The 19225-nt window shown below is 43.5% G+C and overlaps 2 protein-coding genes across 8 annotated transcripts in view; one reads left to right on the top strand and one right to left on the bottom strand.

Moving 5' to 3' along the window:
- LOC138814154 (phospholipid-transporting ATPase IB-like) overlaps positions 1-5277 on the bottom strand; it is a 114461-nt gene extending 109184 nt beyond the window's left edge. Inside the window, exon 1 of the mRNA XM_070003095.1 lies at positions 5233-5277. The gene's annotated coding sequence lies outside the window, so the exon portion shown is untranslated. The remainder of the gene's footprint in view (positions 1-5232) is intronic.
- Positions 5278-5449: 172 nt separating this feature from the next.
- Positions 5450-18486, top strand: LOC138813561 (melanoma antigen preferentially expressed in tumors-like). Of its 7 annotated transcripts, none has more exons than XM_070001986.1 (6): positions 5450-5545; positions 8058-8180; positions 14740-15059; positions 15554-15803; positions 16044-16162; positions 17688-18486. In XM_070001986.1, exons 3-6 carry the CDS (start codon positions 14767-14769, stop codon positions 18229-18231), a joined length of 1206 nt encoding a protein of 401 aa, XP_069858087.1. In that variant the 5' UTR covers positions 5450-5545; positions 8058-8180; positions 14740-14766; the 3' UTR covers positions 18232-18486. The 7 variants fall into 7 exon arrangements, with proteins under 7 accessions (XP_069858087.1, XP_069858084.1, XP_069858085.1 ...); XM_070001983.1 differs by adding an exon at positions 7453-7525 and having other exon boundaries at positions 15554-16162; XM_070001984.1 differs by having other exon boundaries at positions 8120-8180; positions 15554-16162.
- Positions 18487-19225: the final 739 nt, after the last annotated feature.

Raw genomic sequence — 19225 nt, 5'->3', positions numbered from 1 at the left:
GATATGATTTGTTAAGTGTTGCAATGACACATAGAAGTCCCTAAAAACCCTATAAAAACCCTGCTAGAGGAAGGGTCAGGGTTCACAATTTCTGACTTGCTGCATCAGGGAAAGTTTGTGAGTCCTGCTCAAACTGTAATAAACAACTCTTGTGCATTTACATCAGCAATGGCTCCCTGGTGGTCTTTGCGGGGTGGGGGGATGGGGGGGGGAAGGGATCTATGGCCTGGTACTTCACAGGCACCTTGGATCTTGTCACAACCCGCCTCGTGCTCCTTAATCCGCTGCAATGAGGAGCAAGACAACAGAGATAGACAGGACCATGCACCTGAGACTTGGGGGACTAGGGGACCTGTAGCCTTCTACTGGCAACAGATCCTAAGGTTCCATTAACCAAGGTTTTTATTGGTCTTGTGCAAGGAAGTAATGTATAAACTTCAACATGTGACAATATTTTGTATACAAGTGGTAGGTGACCTGCTTATTCTGGGAAGGAGAGCTAAACAGTGAGCAGCCTTCAATTTGCATATCTACCCTTAGGCTCCCACATGGTTTAGGGTGGAAGCTGAGTTCCCCATTAAGCCAGGACTGATTGACCTTTCCTGGAAAACTCTCAGCATTCCAGTATATTGGGAGAAGGCATTCCAACTCCCACTCCTTTAAGGGTATCACAGCTTGGGTTTTCAGGCTCTCACAGATCTTGTGACATCTTGGCATATTTTGACATTAGCTGCAGCTATTGTCCCAGTCATCATTTTCTAATGCCTATACTGGGCTTGAACTCAAGGCCTGAACACTGTCTCTTAACTTTTCTGCTCAAGGTTGGAGCTACACCTCTATTTCCAGCTTTTTGCTGGCTAATTGAACATAAAAGTTTCACAGACTTTTCTGCCTAGGCTGGCTTTGATTCTTAGATTCCCCCTTGTTAGCAGCTAGGATTACAAGCATGAGCTACCAAAGCCTGACTTCCAGGGCTTGAACTTTCTTATCCTGACAAGGCCTGTTCGGTCTGACCAATCCTGAGATAAAGATAGTTGAATCAGACTGATTAGCTATGCATTTATCTTGCCCTTTTCCTATATAACCTGTAAGCTCAAAGATAGACTTAGAGTCACTGGCCTCCCTTGACTGTGTTTCTAATATGGTCAGGTTGATTAAATATCATTTCTCTGCTTTCTACCTATCTCTTTAATGGGCAGAGTAGGACTAGTGGTTGTTAGGTAAATTAGATTGGCAGCCGAGCCAGGTGCCAGTGGCTCATGCCTGTAATCCTACCTTCTCAGGAGGCTGAGATCTGAGGATCATGGTTCAAAGCCAGCCCAGCAGGAAAGTCAGTGAGACTCTTATCTCCAATAAACAACTAGAAAACCGGAAGTGGCACTGTGGATCAAGGGGTAGAGCTCTTCTTACCTCCAGCTGAAGAGCTGAGGGATAGCGCCCAAGCTCAGAATTCAAGCCCTACAACTGACATAAACAAATAAATTAATACATTAATTGGCAGCCGAGGAAAGAGAGCAGCACGTGGTATTCAGGCAAGGGAAAGGTTTATTTGCAGGCTGCCTCTGGTCAAGTTGGAAGCCCATGCAGCAGGAATAAAAAGGGACTTCTCAAGGCCAGGGGCGGAAGGTGTGGCTACACTGGACGGATGTGACTTCAGGGAGTGGGGGGTGACTGCCTCCAAGTGTGTTGGTTACCTAGGTAACACAGGTACTAGGCAGAGACTTAACTAAGAGGAGGGAGGAGTCCGCTCCACCTTCCCAGGGTAGAGTTTACAGTGGTCAGATCTGAAGATCATGATTCAGAGAGCCAGTCAGGGAAGTCCATGAGACTCATCCAGTTTAAAAAACCTGGAAACAAAACTATGGCTTAAGTGGCAGAGCACCAGCACTGAGAGAAAGAGTCAAACAAGAGTGCAAGACCCTGAATTCAAGCCCCAGAAGAGATAAGACTAGTGATCTGTTGAGACTTTTGCCCTAAAAAGACCCTTTACTACACTAAAAGAATGTGAAAGCACATGAGCCAGCTCACAGGAAACTTACTGGTATTTCAACAATATTATTGTTTACATAGGAGTATACTGTGGCACTTGTAATTGTGATAGAGTGAAATCAGGTAAAGCAGGAATTAATAACTATTAACCAGCTGGAGTCAGAGATTTTGCTCTAAACTCTAGTAACACTAGTGGTACTGTTGCTTGAGCCAGATCTGCTGGCATGTATCTGAATATAAAGATCCCAGAGTTTTCTCTAAATACTGTAGTGATAGGGCTGGGAAGGTGGCTCAGTTGTAGAGTGCTTGCCTTGCATGCATGAGGCCCTGGGTTTGATTCCTCAGTACCACATAAGCAGAAAAAGCCGGAAGTGGCTGTGTGGCTCAAGGGATATAGTGCCAGCCTTGAGCAAAAGAAACTCAGGGACAGTGCCCAGGCCGAGAGTTCAGGCCCCATAACCAACAAAATAACTAAATAATTACTGTAGTGATACTAGATTCTACATGTTGAAGTTAGAATCATAGAGCTTTCTCAGTGCCATACTCTGTCTCTCTGAAAGAATATAAAATTCTCTGCTAGAAGATACTGGTCTGAAGTCTTGGGGCATACTAAATAGCTATATGTGGCTTTATTCTTTGGTTATGAAGGCATTAAAATTGATTAAACATATTATTCTTCACTAGTGCAAAGCACTGGAGTCTTTTGTATAAACATCACCATCGGCAGATTAGCTGCTGAAATAGCTTTGTGATGATTTTTTTTTTATTGTGAAAATACTGTACAGAGGGGTTACAATTACATGGGCAAGATAATGAGTACATTTCTTATCAAGCATTGTTGCCTCCTCCTTTGTTTTCCCTTCTCATCCCTTCCCATCTTCCCCCGCCCCCCCACCCAATCCTCCCCCCCACCCAATCCTCCCCCCCCGCACCCCCTCCCCCGCAAGAAAGTTGTAAAGTTCATTTTCGACATAACAACTTGTACATCTCATTGTTGCAATGGGTCCACCTGTATCCCTATTTAAACGATTTGTTTTTCCCCTTCCCCTCCACAAATTATACCGACATCAAATACAGTGAAAGCAGGGGTTATACTGTGGGGGAGGGACATGCTTTGTGATGATTTTTATCATCATTGACCAGAAGTTTCTGTGAATGTCTTCATAGCTTAATAATATGTCAACATCATGTATCAACATGTTGATATTGCATGTCAACATATTGCAGTAACCCATAAACCTCTCAAACTTTTCAGGTTTTGATCTTTACATCACAAACAGATAAAATCCCAACTGAAGAAGGGCACCAAGTAACTCCAAACAGAATTAGAGATACAAGGGGAGCTGAGGGAAGGAGGTCCAGGCTCTAAGTACAGTAAAATGAGGAAACTGTTAGGTTGTGAAAAGGGGTAGCTGCTAGATTATCTCACAAGGAACAATGTGCACTTCCAAAAGGGCAGGGGTGAGGGTGACTTGGATGGCCCTGTTAGGGAGTGGGGGAATTAGTAAGCCATGAAGGCAGCATTGGGTTATTACAACAAAGCTGATTCCGATCAGTAATGACATCATTTGAATATGCCAATGTATCCTTTCACAGCTTCTTTCCCTCATTTGAATATGCCAATGTATTCTTTCACAGCTTCTTTCCCTCTCTTCCTTACCCCTCTCCCTCTCTTCCTCCTTCCCTCCCTTCCCTTCTTCCTTTGGATAGCTGGAAGCCTATAGCTCCCCTAGTTCATGTGCATGAGAATGTCTGAGTACTAGCAGATTCCAGAATAAAATACCCACCCTATCTCACCATTTCCATTAGCCACCAGGGTCACCACAGTGTCCTTCACAGGTCATCCTGATGAAAGGGAACCCTTTCTGAAAACTGCAGTTTATGGATTTTCTAGGCTTGAGTAAGGAAACTATATTAATGACCAAAAGAGTTCCTGGGCCGGAGTTTGAATGACCTTGACCGTGATCTCCATTTTGCCAATAATCACTCTCCCATATCTTCCCCAGAGAAGGATCCACCTGATCTCTCCAAATGCCCGATTCCACCTACTACATATCTCATAACATAGACAAGCACTAAAAAGTAGACACAGCCTTACAAATTATCCTAGAAATTTCTGGACCTCTGTGTCTGCTCATCTCAAATGCAAAATTTCCACCCGTGGTGGGGCAGGGAGTGCAATCTGGGCCTTTGATTCCTGTTACAATTTATTAATAGGTATTAATTTTTTGGAAGGGAGGGAGAAAGGGGGAGAAGAAAGGATAGGGGGAGAAGGGGAGGAAGGTGGACAGGAGGGGAAAGAGGAGAAAGAAAAGGAGGAAGAGAAAGAAGGGGAAACGGGAGGGGAAGGGGAAGGAGGAGGAGAAAGGAGTGGGGAAGAGGGAGAGGGAGAATATGTTCAGAAGCTGAATTCAACTGGATCTTGGAGGACACAGGAAAAAGGAAGAGTAGATCCAAGGCAGGGGTCTTCATACCAAACTTAGTAATACTCAACCCAAGGGGAAGATTGAGGGAAATAATACTCTAGAGAGAAGCTGAATTGAATTCAGGCCAGGCTTTCTTCAGTTCAGGTCCAGGGATGAGAGTTTATAGGACATACTAAGGACAGAGACAAATAATAGGAAGGTAGGGTGGAGTTAGGGCTCTAGCTCAGGAGATATCATGAACACCGTAGAGGAAAAGGAGTCTTCCCCCTAAAACCAAGACCAGGTCTCAGTCCAGGCCTAGATTTTTCCCTCCCCATCCAAAAGAGCTCTTCACTGTGCCCTCTCCATACCCTTTCTTGCCCTTATTCCCTCTCTTCCATTGCCTCCTAGTCCTCCCACAGCTGGTCGCCATCCCAGCCTCATTCTCTCCTGGGCACCATTGTTCTGAAGCCCACCCTCCACCCCCTTTGTCTCCCAGCCACGCCTTCAATCTCCCACCCAGACACCCGCGCCCCTTCCTGCACCAGCACCCCAACCTCCATGTGCAATGGGAGTCACCCACATGCTTCCTTCTCTCCAACTCCCCACCTCTATTCAACCCCAGGGAACTCTCCAGAGTCCGCAGGTGCCACAGCCATGAGATCTCACCAGATCTCGCTTTCCCCTATATCCTCTTCCGTTCCCAGAGAACTGTCCAGACTCCGTGCACCTCACAGCCTTGAGATCTTGGGAGAGCTTTCCCCCTCCGTCCCCCCTCTGTCCCCCCCTCCACCTCCAAGGAACTTTTCAGATTCCCTGTGCACCATATTCACAAGACCTTGTGACAGCTCCCGGGCTGCCATCCCTTTCCAGCCTCAGGGAACTTTCCAGACCCCATGCGCACCACGCCTGCAAGGTCTCAACAGCTCACACTCTCCAGGGAACTTTGCAGACGCCAGAGCGCCACATCTGGGAGATCTCGCGAGAGTTCGTGGAGAAGAGACTTGAAGCTGATTGGTTGATGGGGCGCTCGGCCCCAGGGATGTAGGGAGCTGGCTAAGTCCCGGTCAGTTTCCTTGCTCAGAGGTGGCCGGCCGCGGTTGGGGGAGGAGTGCTGCGAACACCAGGAGGGGCCGTGTGCAGAGGAAAAGGTAGATTCGAAGTGTTTCCTGCCCTTCCTCACTGGGTGACCTTGGCCTTCATCCTGTCACCTCTCCCTTTCAGGTCCCTATTGGCTTTCTGTGTGTCTCTCTCTTCTTCTAGGACTTGAACACAAGTCCTGGACGCTGTCCCTTAGCTTTATTGCTGCAGGCTGGCTCTCTACCACTTGAGCCAAAGCTCTACTTCTGGCTTTTTGCTGGTTAATGGGTGTCTCACAGACTTTCCTGCAGGCTGGCTTCGAACCACAATCTTCAGCTCTTGGCCTCTTGAGTCACTAGAATTACAGATGTAAGCCATCAGCACTCAGCCCCAGTCGTTGTTGTTTTTATCCTTTTGTTTTGTTTTTTGTTTTTACCTAAACCTGGGTTATTTAGTAGTGGAATTTGAAGGAAAGATTTTCTTTCCAGTCACAATATGTACAACTTAAGGGAATCCAGTGGGGGGGAAAATCACACTAAGTAGTTTTAAACGGAAAAATACATCGAGAGCCAAGGCCTCTGGACTTGGAGGTGGGGGGGGGGGCGTTTAATAAGGTGCTTTCCTGGACATGCAGACCCTCAGGTGCTGGAAGAGAGGGTCCCTCCAGAAGGTACAGGGGTGTGCAGAAGGAGGTGGAGGATTACCACACTGCAGGACAGCATTCAGTGTCTTTCAGAGAATGGTCACTTGTGACCAACACAAGGTCTGTCACTCAAATTTACCTCAAGTTCCACTCAAAGAAACTGATGCTGAAATTTGGAGATAGAGTCGGGCGCCTGTAGCTCAGGCCTATAATCCAGAGGCTGAGATCTGAGGATCACTCCAGGCAGCAAAGTCTGTGAGATTCTTACCTCCAATTAACTACCAGAAAACCAGAAGTGGTGCTGTGGCTCCAGTGATAGAGTGCTCACCTTGAGCTGAAGAGCCAGGGACAGGGCTCAGGCCCAGAGTTCAAGCCCCATGACCAACAACAACAACAAAAAAGATAGAAAGGGAGGCCTTGGAGCTGGGTGTGGAGCCCGCACACCTGTAATCCAAGATTTAGGAAGAATGAAGGGTTCAAGGCCAATCTGGACTTCATAGAGACTTTGTGTCAAAAAATATTTAATAAGCTGCATAGAGTCCCTCAAAAGCTATTAAATAAATAATAAAAATGAAACATCATTTGGTATTGTCCCTGACAAAGTATAGAAGGCAGTAATGGAATACTTAGCCTAACTTAAGAATTTCAGAATCATTTTTAGTCAAGCCTGGGCTATATAGAGACTGTCTCAAAAATATTAAGTAAATTAAAAATCATATATATATATATATGTATATATATACACACACATCACTTGGTAGTACACCTTGAAAAAATATAGAAGTCTTTAATGGAACACATAACCTAATGAAAGATTTTCAGAATTTTTCAGTCTTTTTATAACTTTGTGCAAAGGCGGGGGGGGGGGAGGGAGGGTGAAGAGTGCACTGTGGCTTGAACTGAGGGCCTTGGGGCTCTTGTTCAGCTTGCTTCTGGCTGGCACTGACATACTACCATTCAAGTCATGTCTCCCTCCAGCCCGGCTTTTTGCTCACAGGCTTTTTGGCCCTGGCTGGCTTCAAATCATGATTCCCTCATCTCAGCTTTATTTTTTATACCAGATGCACATTTGGGTAATTTTGAAAATGAATAAGATTTTGTTAATAGTTAAAATGACATCCCAAACAGTGGCAAAAAAGGCTAAAGTAAAACACATATTTTTGGAGGGGCTAGGATTGATTGCTCTAGTGTTGGAATTCAGTAGATATTTTATAGGAAGGGTAAAATGGGCTCCATATTCAAAGCAACTAGAAGTTTTACTCTCATACTTGGATTTGGTGCTAACTTCTTCACAGGAAGAAAGGGGTCTATTGTACTGATATGGGTATTTTCTAGATGTCCAGGGCAGACAGAAGATATGCTTGTTCTTTTTCTGCTGCCTGCTGGAGGTTGACACATGCCAGATGATGTGAGTAAAAACAGTTGTAGGTTGGTCTGCCTGAGATAATATGGGCAGAACTATCTCATCCACAGCAACTAACTCGTGCTGTTTGGCTGCTACCACAGTTGGAGGATCCTCTTTCCCAGCTGATATGAGTAGAGCCAGCTGGAAAACCACAGCAGTGGGAATCTGGGGCTAGCTGGGAATTGGGGATCAGAGTGGTCCCCTATCCAATATTGGTTTGCACTAGGTACCTGGTGTCACTTATGACACCTCCCGCCCCAAGGAATGGTGAGAAGCATTTTGGTCAGATTTGAGGGTTGGTCCAGTATTTTTATGTACAGACAAGCAGCCCTCCCCAAGATTCCTGAGGCCTGAGCCAATAGAAGTTGGGCAATAGCAAGAAAGCATTTTGTATACTCTCAAGTGAGTTGGTAAGTAGGATGGGGTTGGCTATGGAATGTGGCTGCCTAGTTACTTTGATTCTAAGCTCTCTTTTTTTCCAGCTCTGTTTGCCAAGGAGGTGAACAGAGGTATTTTTCTTGAGTCTCTTCCTCAGACAGGATCTCTATAAAGAACTCCTGGGCTTTTGACTGCTTCTTACCCCACTATCTCTGTCAGCCAGTGCCTCAGCTTCCAGGAGATAGTGGAAGATCTAGACCCACCCCTAACTCATTACCAGGTAAGTGACACTAGATGAATCAATTTTACCTCTCAGGTTCTCCAACTGATCACCTTGTTGAATATTAGTATTTATATCCTTAGATGTTGTCAGGCACAAATGCCCATAAATATTTTCCTAGGAACCCCAGGGGTTATTGTTACCTGTCACTAATGCAAAACATTAGATTTGAGACAGTCACAGGGAGTGATGAAAAACATGCTTCAGTTCCACAAAGAAAATGCAAACATAGAGACAAACACAGACACACATGTGCACAGATGTATATACAAAAGCAGATATAAATACAAGTGCACATGAACAAGACTGGACCCATATGGTCGGAATATTTGTATCCTCCCCCAAATTATCTACAAAAATTTCAACCTAAAGGTAATGTCATTGGAAGTGGGGCCTTTTCTGATATGGTTCAGTTTTTTTTCTGTCTCTCCTTTAAAAAAAATACTACTTTAAGGGTTTTGTTGGTGAGCTGAGGATTGAACTCAGGACTTTCTACTTACCACAAAGTGTTCTACCATTTAAGCAATGCCTCCAGCCATTGTTTTTACTCATAAAAAAATTACACCTTCTCAAACACTCTTTACACTATTCAGCTATTGAACTAACCTTGCATTCCCAAGATAAATCCCTCTAGCTCATGGTGTAGAATTCTTTCTGTGTATTACTGGGTTTGGTTTTCTAGTGTTCCAATAAGAGTTCTGTGTCTGTTCATAAGGATGTTTTCAGTACTTTTATTCTCTTGAAAATACAGGCCTCATAGAGTTGGGAAATATTTCCTACTTTGTATGTTTATGAGTTTATGAATTTATGGTTTCAATTGGGGGGGCAGTTTTGGGCTTGAATTCTGGGCCTGGGCCCTGTCCCTGAGCTCTTCAGCTCAAGGCAAGAGCTCTATCACTTGAGCCACAGCACCACTTCCAGTTTCTGGAGGTTAATTTGAGATAAGAGTCTCACAGACTTTCCTGTCCAGGCTGGCTTTGAATCACGATCCTCAGATCTCCGCCTCCTTAGTAGCTAGGATTACAGGCGTGAGCCATTGGCGCCCAGCTCAATTCTTTTATAATATTTTGTTAGAATTCCTGGGAAGCTATCTGACATAGCTTTTCTTTTTGTTGTTGTTGGTCATGGGGCTTGAACTCTGGGCCTGTGCTCTGTCGCTGAGCTCTTTAGCTGGAAGCTAGTGCTCTACCACCTGAGCCACAGTGCCACTTCCAGTTTTCTGCTTGTTTATTGGAGATAAGAGTCTCATAGACTTTCCTGCCTGGGCTGGCTTTGAACCACGATCCTCAGATCTCAGCCTCCTGAGTAGCTAGGATTACAGGCATGAGCCACCGGTGCCCGGCTTTGACAGAAGCTTTTCTTTGTGAGAAGTATCTTCATTGTTTGTGTGTGCACATGTGTGTATTTGTGTGTGTATGTATGTATGTACAATTGTGTATGCACATGCCAGTACTGGTGCTTGAACTCAGGGCCTGAGTACTGTCTCTAAGCTATTTTGCTCAAGACTAACACTCTACCACCTGAGCCACAACTCTACTTCTACCTTTTTTTTTTGCTGGTTAATTGGAGATATAAGCCTACTGTACTTTTTCTGTGTAGGCTGGCTTCCAATCATGATCCTTAGTTCTCAGCCTCCTGAATAGCTAGGATAACAGGCATGAGACACTGGCACTTGGCAGTATATTCTGTATTAATGAAAATCTCTTGTAAAAGTCCTTTTACATTTGTTCCTTAGCCAGTTTGTATCTTCCAGAGATCTCCAGAAATATAAAACTAGAAAATGTATAAGGTGATTTGGCTTATGTAATTATGAAGGCAGTAAACTTTCAAAGGTTATCTCTTGAACTATTATACTACAGAAGTTGTTATAAGGCTCTATACTTCAATAAAAGTACTATGGCTTCAGAACCGGAAGCTAATCTAAACTGAAGACCTGAGAACCAGGCCTAACATTACATTGTCAAAAGGCTGGAGAGCTTGAAGAGTGGGACAAGGTAGACATTCTAGCTCCAGGAGAGGGAAAGGATGAGAATGATTCACTTTTCCTCTGCCTCTTTCATATTAAGTTGTTTTATGTGGCACACAATTCTCCTAACAATTATACACTTTTTCCAGTCCTGGGGCTTGGACTAGGGCTTGGGCACTTCTTTCGCTCAAGGCTAGCATTCTACCACTTGAGCCAGAACACCACTTTCAGATTTTTCTGTTTATGTGGTACCGAGGAATCAAACCCAGGGCTTCATGAATGCTAGGCAAACATTCTTCCACTAAGCCCCATTCTCAGCCCCACAATTATACTTTTTTTTTTTTTTTTTACTTTTTTTTTGTGAAAATATGGTACAGGGGGGTTACAATTACATGGGCAAGATAATGAGTACATTTCTTATCAAGCATTGTAGCCTCCTCCTTTGTTTCCCTTTCCCATCCCTTCCCATCCTCCCCACCTCTTGCCCCCCCACCCAATCCTCCCCGCGGCCCCCCACCCCCCCAACCAAAGTTGTAAAGTTCGTTTTCGACATGACCACTTGTACATCTCATTATACTTTTAATTGGTCTTGTTTTCTTTTTCTTTCCTCTTAATGAACGGATATGTGATTTAATCAGTTGAAACCAGAAAGTTAACAAACACCTGTTACTAAGATTCACTTCACAGAGATCTAGTAATCTAATCTGATTTTATTTTTCCATTGGAAACTTGGAGCTGCAAAGGGGTGATCTGCCAAGAAAGGCCTTTGATAGAGCTTCTGACCTAGAGGAAGGACCCAGAGACCTTTCATATTGGTTTCTGTGGTCTGTGCCAGGATCTTTTCTGAGGTTTGGGAAGATGACTCTGTACCACACCTGGGTTGGTGACTCGGGAACATCAACTTTAACCAACCTTAACCTTGCCTTGCCTTTTTTGCTTTTTTCCCACCAAGCTTGCCTCTGTGCTGTTTGCCTTAATTTTATTTCTGCTTCTTAATGATATTATACACAGGCTTGAAAGGAATTCTTAACTTATTTTTGGAAAGACATCTAATTTGTAGGAATTTCACTAGATAACATTATACATATTTAATATATTACCATAGTTATAATTTGTAGCATTTATGATTTGGGTTTTTTCCATATAGCTGTATTATACTTTTTTAACCAAATTTTTTTTTTTTGTCATGGGGGCTGAACTCTGGACCTGGGCACTGTCCATCAGCTCTTCACCCCAAGGCTAGCGCCCTACCACTTGAGCGACAAAACCACTTCTGGCTTCTTTCTGCTTATGTGGTACTGAGGAATCAAACCCAGGGCCTCATGCATGCGAGACAAGCACTCTACCACTGAGCCACCTTCCCAGCCCCTAACCAAATCTTTTTAAATGCAAATATATTTTCTTTTTTTCTGTTTTTTTTTTTTGTGAAAATACTGTACAGAGGGGTTACAAATACATGGGCAAGATAATGAGTACATTTCTTATCAAGCATTGTAGCCTCCTCCTTTGTTTCCCTTCCCCTCCCATCCTCCCCATGCCCTCCATCCAACCCTCCTCCCCCCCTCCACCGAAGTTGAAAGTTCATTTTTGACATAATGACTTGTACGTCTCATTGTTGCAATGGGTCCACCTGTATCCCTAGTTAAATGATTTGTTTTTTACCTTCCCCTCCACAAATTATACCAATATCAAATACAGTGAAAGCAAGGGTTATACCATAGGGGAGGGACATACAAAGCAACAAAGAAATAATCTTATAAATGTGTTAGAAACAATCACATGAAAGAAAAATCATTTGAATATATATCTTAGGGTTCATTTCCCTAACATCAACTTATCTGACTATTTCTGCTTGACTCAGACATATACTAGTTATTGCAAATAAGGGAAATCATGGGACCTATGTTTCTTTGGGCCTAGCTTACTTCACTTAATATAATTTTTTCCAAGTCTTTCCATTTCCTAACAAATGGGGCAATGCCATTCTTTCTGATGGAGGCATAGAATTCCATTGTGTATATATACCACATTTTCTTGATCCATTCATCTACTGAGGGGCATCTGGGTTGGTTCCATATCTTAGCTATGGTAAGTAATGCTGCAATAAACATAGTTGTGCTGGTAGCTTTAGTATGGTCTTCTTTGTGATCATTTGGGTAAATGCCCAAAGTGGGATTGGTGGGTCATAGGGGAGCTCTATGTGGAATCTTTTGAGGAACCTCCATACTGCTTTCCAAAGTGGTTGAACAAATTTACACTCCCACCAACAATGCAGTAAGGTTCCCTTCTGTCCACATCCCCTCCAGCATCTGTTGTTATTAGAGTTCTTGATTCTAGCCATTCTAACTGGGGTGAGGTGGTATCTCAATGTTGTTTTGATTTGCATTTCTTTTATGGCTAGTGAGGTTGAGCATTTCTTCATGTGTCTATTGGCCATCCTTCTTTCCTCTTCAGAGAAGTTTTTCTGTAAGTCTTTAGCCCACTTATTATTTGGGCAGTTGTTTCTTTGAAGATTTGTTGTTTGGGGATTTAATTTTTTGAGTTCCAGGTATATTTTAGATATGAGACCCTTGTCCATTGTATGACTAGTGAAGATCTTCTCCCAATCCGAGGACTTTCTATTGGTCTTGCTAGCTATGTCCTTTGCTATGCAGAAGCTCTGCAATTTCATGTAATACCATTTGTCCAACCTTTCTTTGATTTGTTGTGTTTCTGTGTCTCTATTAAGAAAATTTTGGTCTGTGCCAAGGAGACCTAGAGTTTCTCCTATTCCATCCTGTAATGTTTTCAGAGTGTCTGCTTTGACTCCGAGGTCTTTGATCCATTTGGAGTTGATTCTGGTTCAGGGTGATATATAAGGATCTAGCTTTAGTTTTCTACAAGTTGTTAACCAATTTTGCCAGCACCATTTACTGAAGAGGCTGTCTTTCTTCCATTCTTTTTTTTTAGCTCCCTTTTCAAAGATTAGATGGCTATAGGTGCAAATATATTTTCTTAATTTTTTTTTTTTGCCAGTCATGGGGCTTGAACTCAGGGATTGGGCCCTGTCCCCCAGCTCTTCAACTCAAAGCTAATGCCCTACCACTTGAGCCACAGCACCACTTCTGGCTTTTTTCTGATTATGTGGTGCTGAGGAATTGAACCTAGGGTCTCATGCAGGTGAGGCAAGCACTCTACCACTGAGCCAACTTCCCAGCCCCTAACAAATCTTTTTTAATGTAAATATCTTTTCTTAATTTTTTTTGCCACTCATTGGGGCTTGAATTCAGGGCCTGGGCACTGTCCCTGAGCTCTGTGTGTGTGTGTGTGTGTGTGTGTGTGTGTGTGTGTGTGTGTGTGTGTGTGTGTGTGTGTGTGTGTGTGTGTGTGTGTGTGTGTGTGTGTGTGTGTGTGTGTGTGTGTGTGTGTGTGTGTGTGTGTGTGTGTGTGTGTGTGTGTGTGTGTGTGTGTGTGTGTGCCTGGACACTGTCCCTCAGCTCTTCAGCTCAAGGCTAGTGCTCCACTACTTGAGCCACAGTGCCACTTCCAGCTGTTTTTGCTTATGTGGTGCTGAGGAATGGAACCCAGGGCCTCATGCATGCAAGGCTAGCACTGTACCACGGAGCCACCTTCCCAGCCCCCCTTAGCTTCTTTTGCTCGAGGCTAGCATTCTACCACTTGAGCCACAGCACCATTTCCAGCTTTTTCTGTTTATGTGGTACTGAGGAATCAAACCCAGGACTTCATGCATGCTAGGCAAGCACTCTACCACTAAGCCACATTCCCAGCCCAAATGCTATGTTTTAAAGTATATGTTAGCTTGATGTAGTTATCCTACATTACATATGGATTTCAAAATATGCACAAACATACAATTTTTGTCAGTTAAGAATATTTTGAAGCCAAGCATTATGCATCTGTCTTTTCCACCTGACTTTATTTGTTGAAGCAGAGTGGGCTGTGCTGGGCTGTGTGATATTCCCAGTACCATAGTCCTTGGGTAGTGCGGGTAAGCATCCCTAACCTTAGAATGTGAAACCCAAAATGCTCTAAAATCTAAAACTTTCTGAATGCCACCGTGATGCCCCAAGTGGAAGGTTCTGTTATGAAGCTTTGTTTCATGCACATAATTGTTTAAAACTATTTAAGTTATATATTAAACATACATGAGTTTTGTTTTTAAACTTGAACCTCATTCTCAAGATACCTCTTTATGAAGCAGGTATTCTAGAATCCAGAATCCCAGACACTTCTGGTACCACACACACATTTTGAGAAACTATAGTTTCAAACTTCTCCTGCCCCCACGAGGACCAAGTCTGCTTTCTGTCTCCGCAGCAATCACTTCCCAAGAAGGCTAGAATTAACTGGAACAGTTGGTGGATATAGGAAGGAGCCAGGGATCATCTGTTCCCTTCTTAGCACTGGGGCAGATGCTGGTACTGCAGAGACAAAGCTGTTGTTCTGTGGCCTCTGAGTACAGAATAGAATTTGGGAAAACTTCAGACTCACCTATTAGTGCCAGAGCAGTGATGTCAGTCCTTTGACAGGTGGGAGATGGATTGCTCATGCTTGGTCTGAGAAGGCTGTCTCGTTCCCTACATGTTTCTGCAGCATCATATTTGGAGCAGATTCATCAGGATGAGTGTGTGTGGCCCACCAAGACTTCTGGAGCTGGCTGTGCAAAGCCTGCTGAAGGATGAGGCCTTAGCTATTGCAGCTCTGGAGTTGCTGCCCATGGAGCTCTTTCCACCTCTGTTCGTGGCTGCCTATTCTGGGAGACAAAGTAAAACACTAAAAGCAATGGTGCAGGCCTGGCCCTTTGTTTGCCTGCCTCTGGGAGCCTTGATGAAGGAAAAGCAGTTTCATCAGGAGAACTTCCAAGCTGTGCTCAGTGGCCTGGATGCACTGCTTTCTCAGGAGGTTCGCCCCAGGTGAGGGTGACATGGCTGTGGTCAGGGGCATGGAGGACAGGGACTTTGTGTGATGCTCTTGAGGAAGCCATTGCTGATGTCTCTCTTCTAAAAATGGGCCGCCGATTTAAGGTACATGCAACTGAAGGCACCACCAGATAGTGTACATGCAGCTGAAGGAAAAAATGCCATTCTTTCTCAATGGCACTTAAACGTATGAAAAGCAGAGGCTGGGAGTGTATCTCCATGATAGAGTACTTGAGTAATATTTTAGAAAGCCTGGGTTCAAAGCACAGCACTGTAAAACAAAGTGAAATAAGAGAGAGGAGAGTAAGGAAAGAAAGGTCCCAGGGAGGATCTTGGGAGTAGAGATCTTTCTAGAAGTAGAATCGAGAAAGGAAGGCCCCTTAAGGAATAGAGCAGCTGATTTCTGGAGTTCAAGTCAGAGAAATGCTTATTGACTGTGCCCTGAGACTCCTGCTCTTACTTGGAATTTATTACCTTTTTTGCCATAGGCGTTGGAGACTACAAGTGCTGGACTTACGCAAGAATGCCCATCAGAACTTCTGGACTGTGTGGTCTGATACCAGGGCTAGTCTGTGCTCATTGATGGTGTCAGAGGATACTCGGCCAGTGAAGACAAAGAAAAAAGTGAATGGTTCCAGGATAAGGGCAGAACAAGCTTTGGTGCCTGTGGAGGTGTTCATAGATTTGTCCCTAAAGAAAGGCAGCTGTGATCAATTGCTCACCTCCCTTATTGAAAAGGTGAAGCAAAAGAAAGGTTTACTGCACCTATGTTGTAAGAAGCTGAGTATTTTTAGAGTTCCTTTGCAAAATATTAAGTTGGTTGTAAAAATGATACGGCTGGACTCTGTCCAGGATTTAGAAGTGAGTTGTACCTGGACCCTGTCCAACCTGGGGAATTTTGCTCCTCATTTGGGCCAGATGTGTGATTTGCATAGACTTGTGCTCTCCTACATCCATATATCTCTATACACATCTCAGGAAGAGGAAGAGCATTGTGTCCACCAGTTCAGCTCTCAATTCTTGAGTCTGCATCACCTCCAGGAACTGTGTTTGGATTCCATCCCCTTCCTCCAAGGCCGCCTTCACCATGTGCTCAGGTAAGTAAGGGCTAGAGCTTGCCAGAGCAAGACTTCCTTCATTACAGAAGCAATAGTGAGCATCTACTCTATGCCAGACATGAGGCAAGAATGAGCAAGTCCTTGAAATCAGAATATTTTCCTATACCCAGGTTGGCATTACATAACTTGCCCAGTAAAGGTACTACCCAAATGAAGGTTGCAGGTTGTCTCAATGTTTTATATGGCCAAGAATACCACAACACAGGCTGGATGAATTATTTTAAAAATAGATTTATTTGGGTTCCAAGTTGTAGTCCAAATTTGAGGGGCTACATCCAGTAATGAGTATCTTAATGGCAGTGCAAGGCATTATGACAAAAGACTCCTAACTATGCTGGCCATGGTGGCATTTACCTATAATCCCAGGAATTGGGTGGCTGAGGAAGTAGTTTGAGTAGCCATAGCAAGTTTGAGTTTGAGTCCAGCCAGGGAGACAGTCTCAAAAATATAAAGGAAGGAAGTGTAGGGAGAACTAGCCAAATCAGTTTTTATAGTGAAACTACTTTTGAGATAAGTCATTACTCCCAAGGATAAATCTGTAAAAAGTCCCATCTGATACCACCTCTGAATGTCTTAAATGGGGATTAACTTTCAATATGAATTTTTGGAGGGATGAACCATGTTGAGAACTATAAACTTAGATACATGCTAGTAACAGTGGCTTCCTTAGTAAACTATTTTGAATGATTTGGCTGTGAGGAAGTTAGTTTTGGGAATTTTCCTTAGGAAATGACTCTTAAGATGACCAAAATAAGTGGTGAGGCACTAAAGAAAAATGTTTCTATTTTCAATTGTATGCTCCTCCCAGCCTTTTCAGATTAATCCTCTTCCTTTAAACCGCCCTCAGATTTCCCACCTATATAGGATAGTTTGGAACCTAGATTAAAGAATGTGTTGGAAATGAATGATTCATTTTAGGTGGAAGATCAGGAGTGAGGAACTGTAAACAGTGATAGGTAGCTTGCCGATAACACAAAGATCGAAGGTGATCTCCGCAGGCTGGCATCCCCCTTTGCACGTTGCTAACATTTCATGAATGTTTTATGGTAGCCTCCTCGTACACTGAGATATAGGTAGCTTAGGCCCATGCATTGGCTAAAGGAAGACTGAACTGGAAGTGTGTTGTTTCTTTTCAAATTATTTTTCCTAATATTGTTGTGTCTCAGAAAATAAAATTCACTGTGAAGTCCTTCCTTGCTTGAGATGGGCTGAGGCTTTTTTGTAAGCAATGTCTCTTCATTATCCTGCTTTGCTCTCACAATACCTTGAGGTATATGTTTTACTCTGCTCAGCAGACGAGCAAAGGGAGTTCAAAATTTCATTCACTCGACCCAATCACACAAAATAATGGGGAAAGGGCTCCAGTCATCTTGGCCTGCTTTGAATGCCCCTTTAACAATGTGGCATATTAAAGGTTGGCTATTGACTTAACAGCTGGATCCTCTCCACCAGCTTCTACCCACTTTCACCAGTCCCTAGCACTAATTGTTCTGTTTCTCTCCAGGTGCCTAATGAGCTCTTTGAAGATCCTCTGGATCACTAATTGCCTGCTTTTGGAATCAGACTTGATGTACCTGTCCCAGTGCCCCAACATCAGTGAGCTAAAGGACCTTGATTTAAGTGGAGTCAATTTAACTAGCATAAGTCTTGAGCCGCTTCGAGATCTGCTAGAGAGAGTCTCCACCACCCTCCAGACTCTGGGGTTAATTGATTGTGGGATTGTAGATCACCAACTTACTGTTATCCTGCCTTCCCTGAACCACTGCTCTCAGCTCACAGCCCTTAAGTTATATGGTAATCCAATCTCCATGTCCATGCTAAAGAATCTCCAGTGCCAAAACATTAGGCTGATCAATCTAAGCTATATGCTGTATCCTGGACCATTGGAGAGTAACCAGGATATTCCCGGTAATTTCCACCTGGAGAGATTTGCCCACCTGCATAACAAGCTGAAATGGATGCTGCATGAGTTGGGGCAGGCCAACATGGACTGGTTCAGTAGCAACCCTTGTTATCATTGTGGTGACAGTACTTTCTATGACCCATAGCCTATTCTGTGCCCTGGTACTTGCCTGCTTAGCTGAGTGCACCTATCCACAGCTTTATTTGGCACTTGGACACCAAAGCTCCGACTATAAATTCTAGAAAAAACTTCAGAAGCCACAGTTGTTGAGATCTTAAGGGAGATGCATCTTATAGAATTAGAAATAGGAACGTGAATTTTAGAGGGGGATTTTGGCAAGGGAGGTACATGTGGGAGTTTGCCTCAAATGGATGGTTGTAAAGAAATGACCAGCAATAAAAGGAACCTTAATATAAACCATTTGCTACACTTCTATAGTTTAGTCCTCTAGAATGTTCTAATTAAATGAGCAGTCACTGAGGATCTATGGTGTATATACACATGCTGTGCTGCACAAACTACTGCCCACAACCTCATGACACCATTTACACCATTCCCACTACACAGTTCTCTCTGAGTATCTATTGCCTCCTTGCTTCTATCTGTATCTGGTCAGTGGATGACTTACACAAGTAACATTCTTAGAATCATGGTGCTAAGAGTTCTTCATAGGCTGTCACTGTTACCTGCAGAGACCTGTACTCCCTCTTCCTGTTCCCTGGTGGATTCATAGCCTTGGTTCCCATCTCTTGGCTGTTAGGTATAGGACTTCACTGTGCAGAAGTCATGCAGCAGGTAGAAACTTCTAACCTTTACCCTAATCCTTTCCCTAGTCTTTCTTTTCTTCTTATTTAAAATATTTTTATTGTAAACTCCTCTATACAGAGGAGTTACAGTTACATGAGTAAGGTAATGAGTACATTTTCTATTGAGCATTGTTACCCCCTCCTTTGTTTTTCCCCTACAGTCCCTTCCTTTCCCACCTCCTCATCTCTTCTCCCTTGACCCAAGTTGTAAAGTTCTTTCAACATAGTGTCTTGTACATCTTACTGTTACAATGAGTCAACCCATATCCTTGTTTCAGCATTTTGTTATTTCCCTTTCCCTCCCCAAATTAGAAAAATGTATATACAAGATGC

Source organism: Dipodomys merriami, unplaced genomic scaffold (assembly GCF_024711535.1).
Source record: "Dipodomys merriami isolate MVZ:Mamm:240054 unplaced genomic scaffold, mDipMer1.0.p SCAF_6, whole genome shotgun sequence".
NCBI classification, from domain to species: domain Eukaryota; kingdom Metazoa; phylum Chordata; class Mammalia; order Rodentia; family Heteromyidae; genus Dipodomys; species Dipodomys merriami.
This window is presented reverse-complemented; position numbering and strand designations above follow the sequence as displayed.

What these genes read in the sequence shown, in the direction of transcription:
- LOC138813561 (XM_070001985.1), top strand. Translation starts at nt 14,767, where the DNA reads ATGAGTGTGTGTGGCCCACCAAGACTTCTGGAGCTGGCTGTGCAAAGC. An exon ending in TCTCAGGAGGTTCGCCCCAG is followed by an intron (nt 15,060 to 15,553) that starts GTGAGGGTGACA and finishes TTTTTGCCATAG; the next exon opens with GCGTTGGAGACTACAAGTGC. An exon ending in CGCCTTCACCATGTGCTCAG is followed by an intron (nt 16,163 to 17,687) that starts GTAAGTAAGGGC and finishes GTTTCTCTCCAG; the next exon opens with GTGCCTAATGAGCTCTTTGA.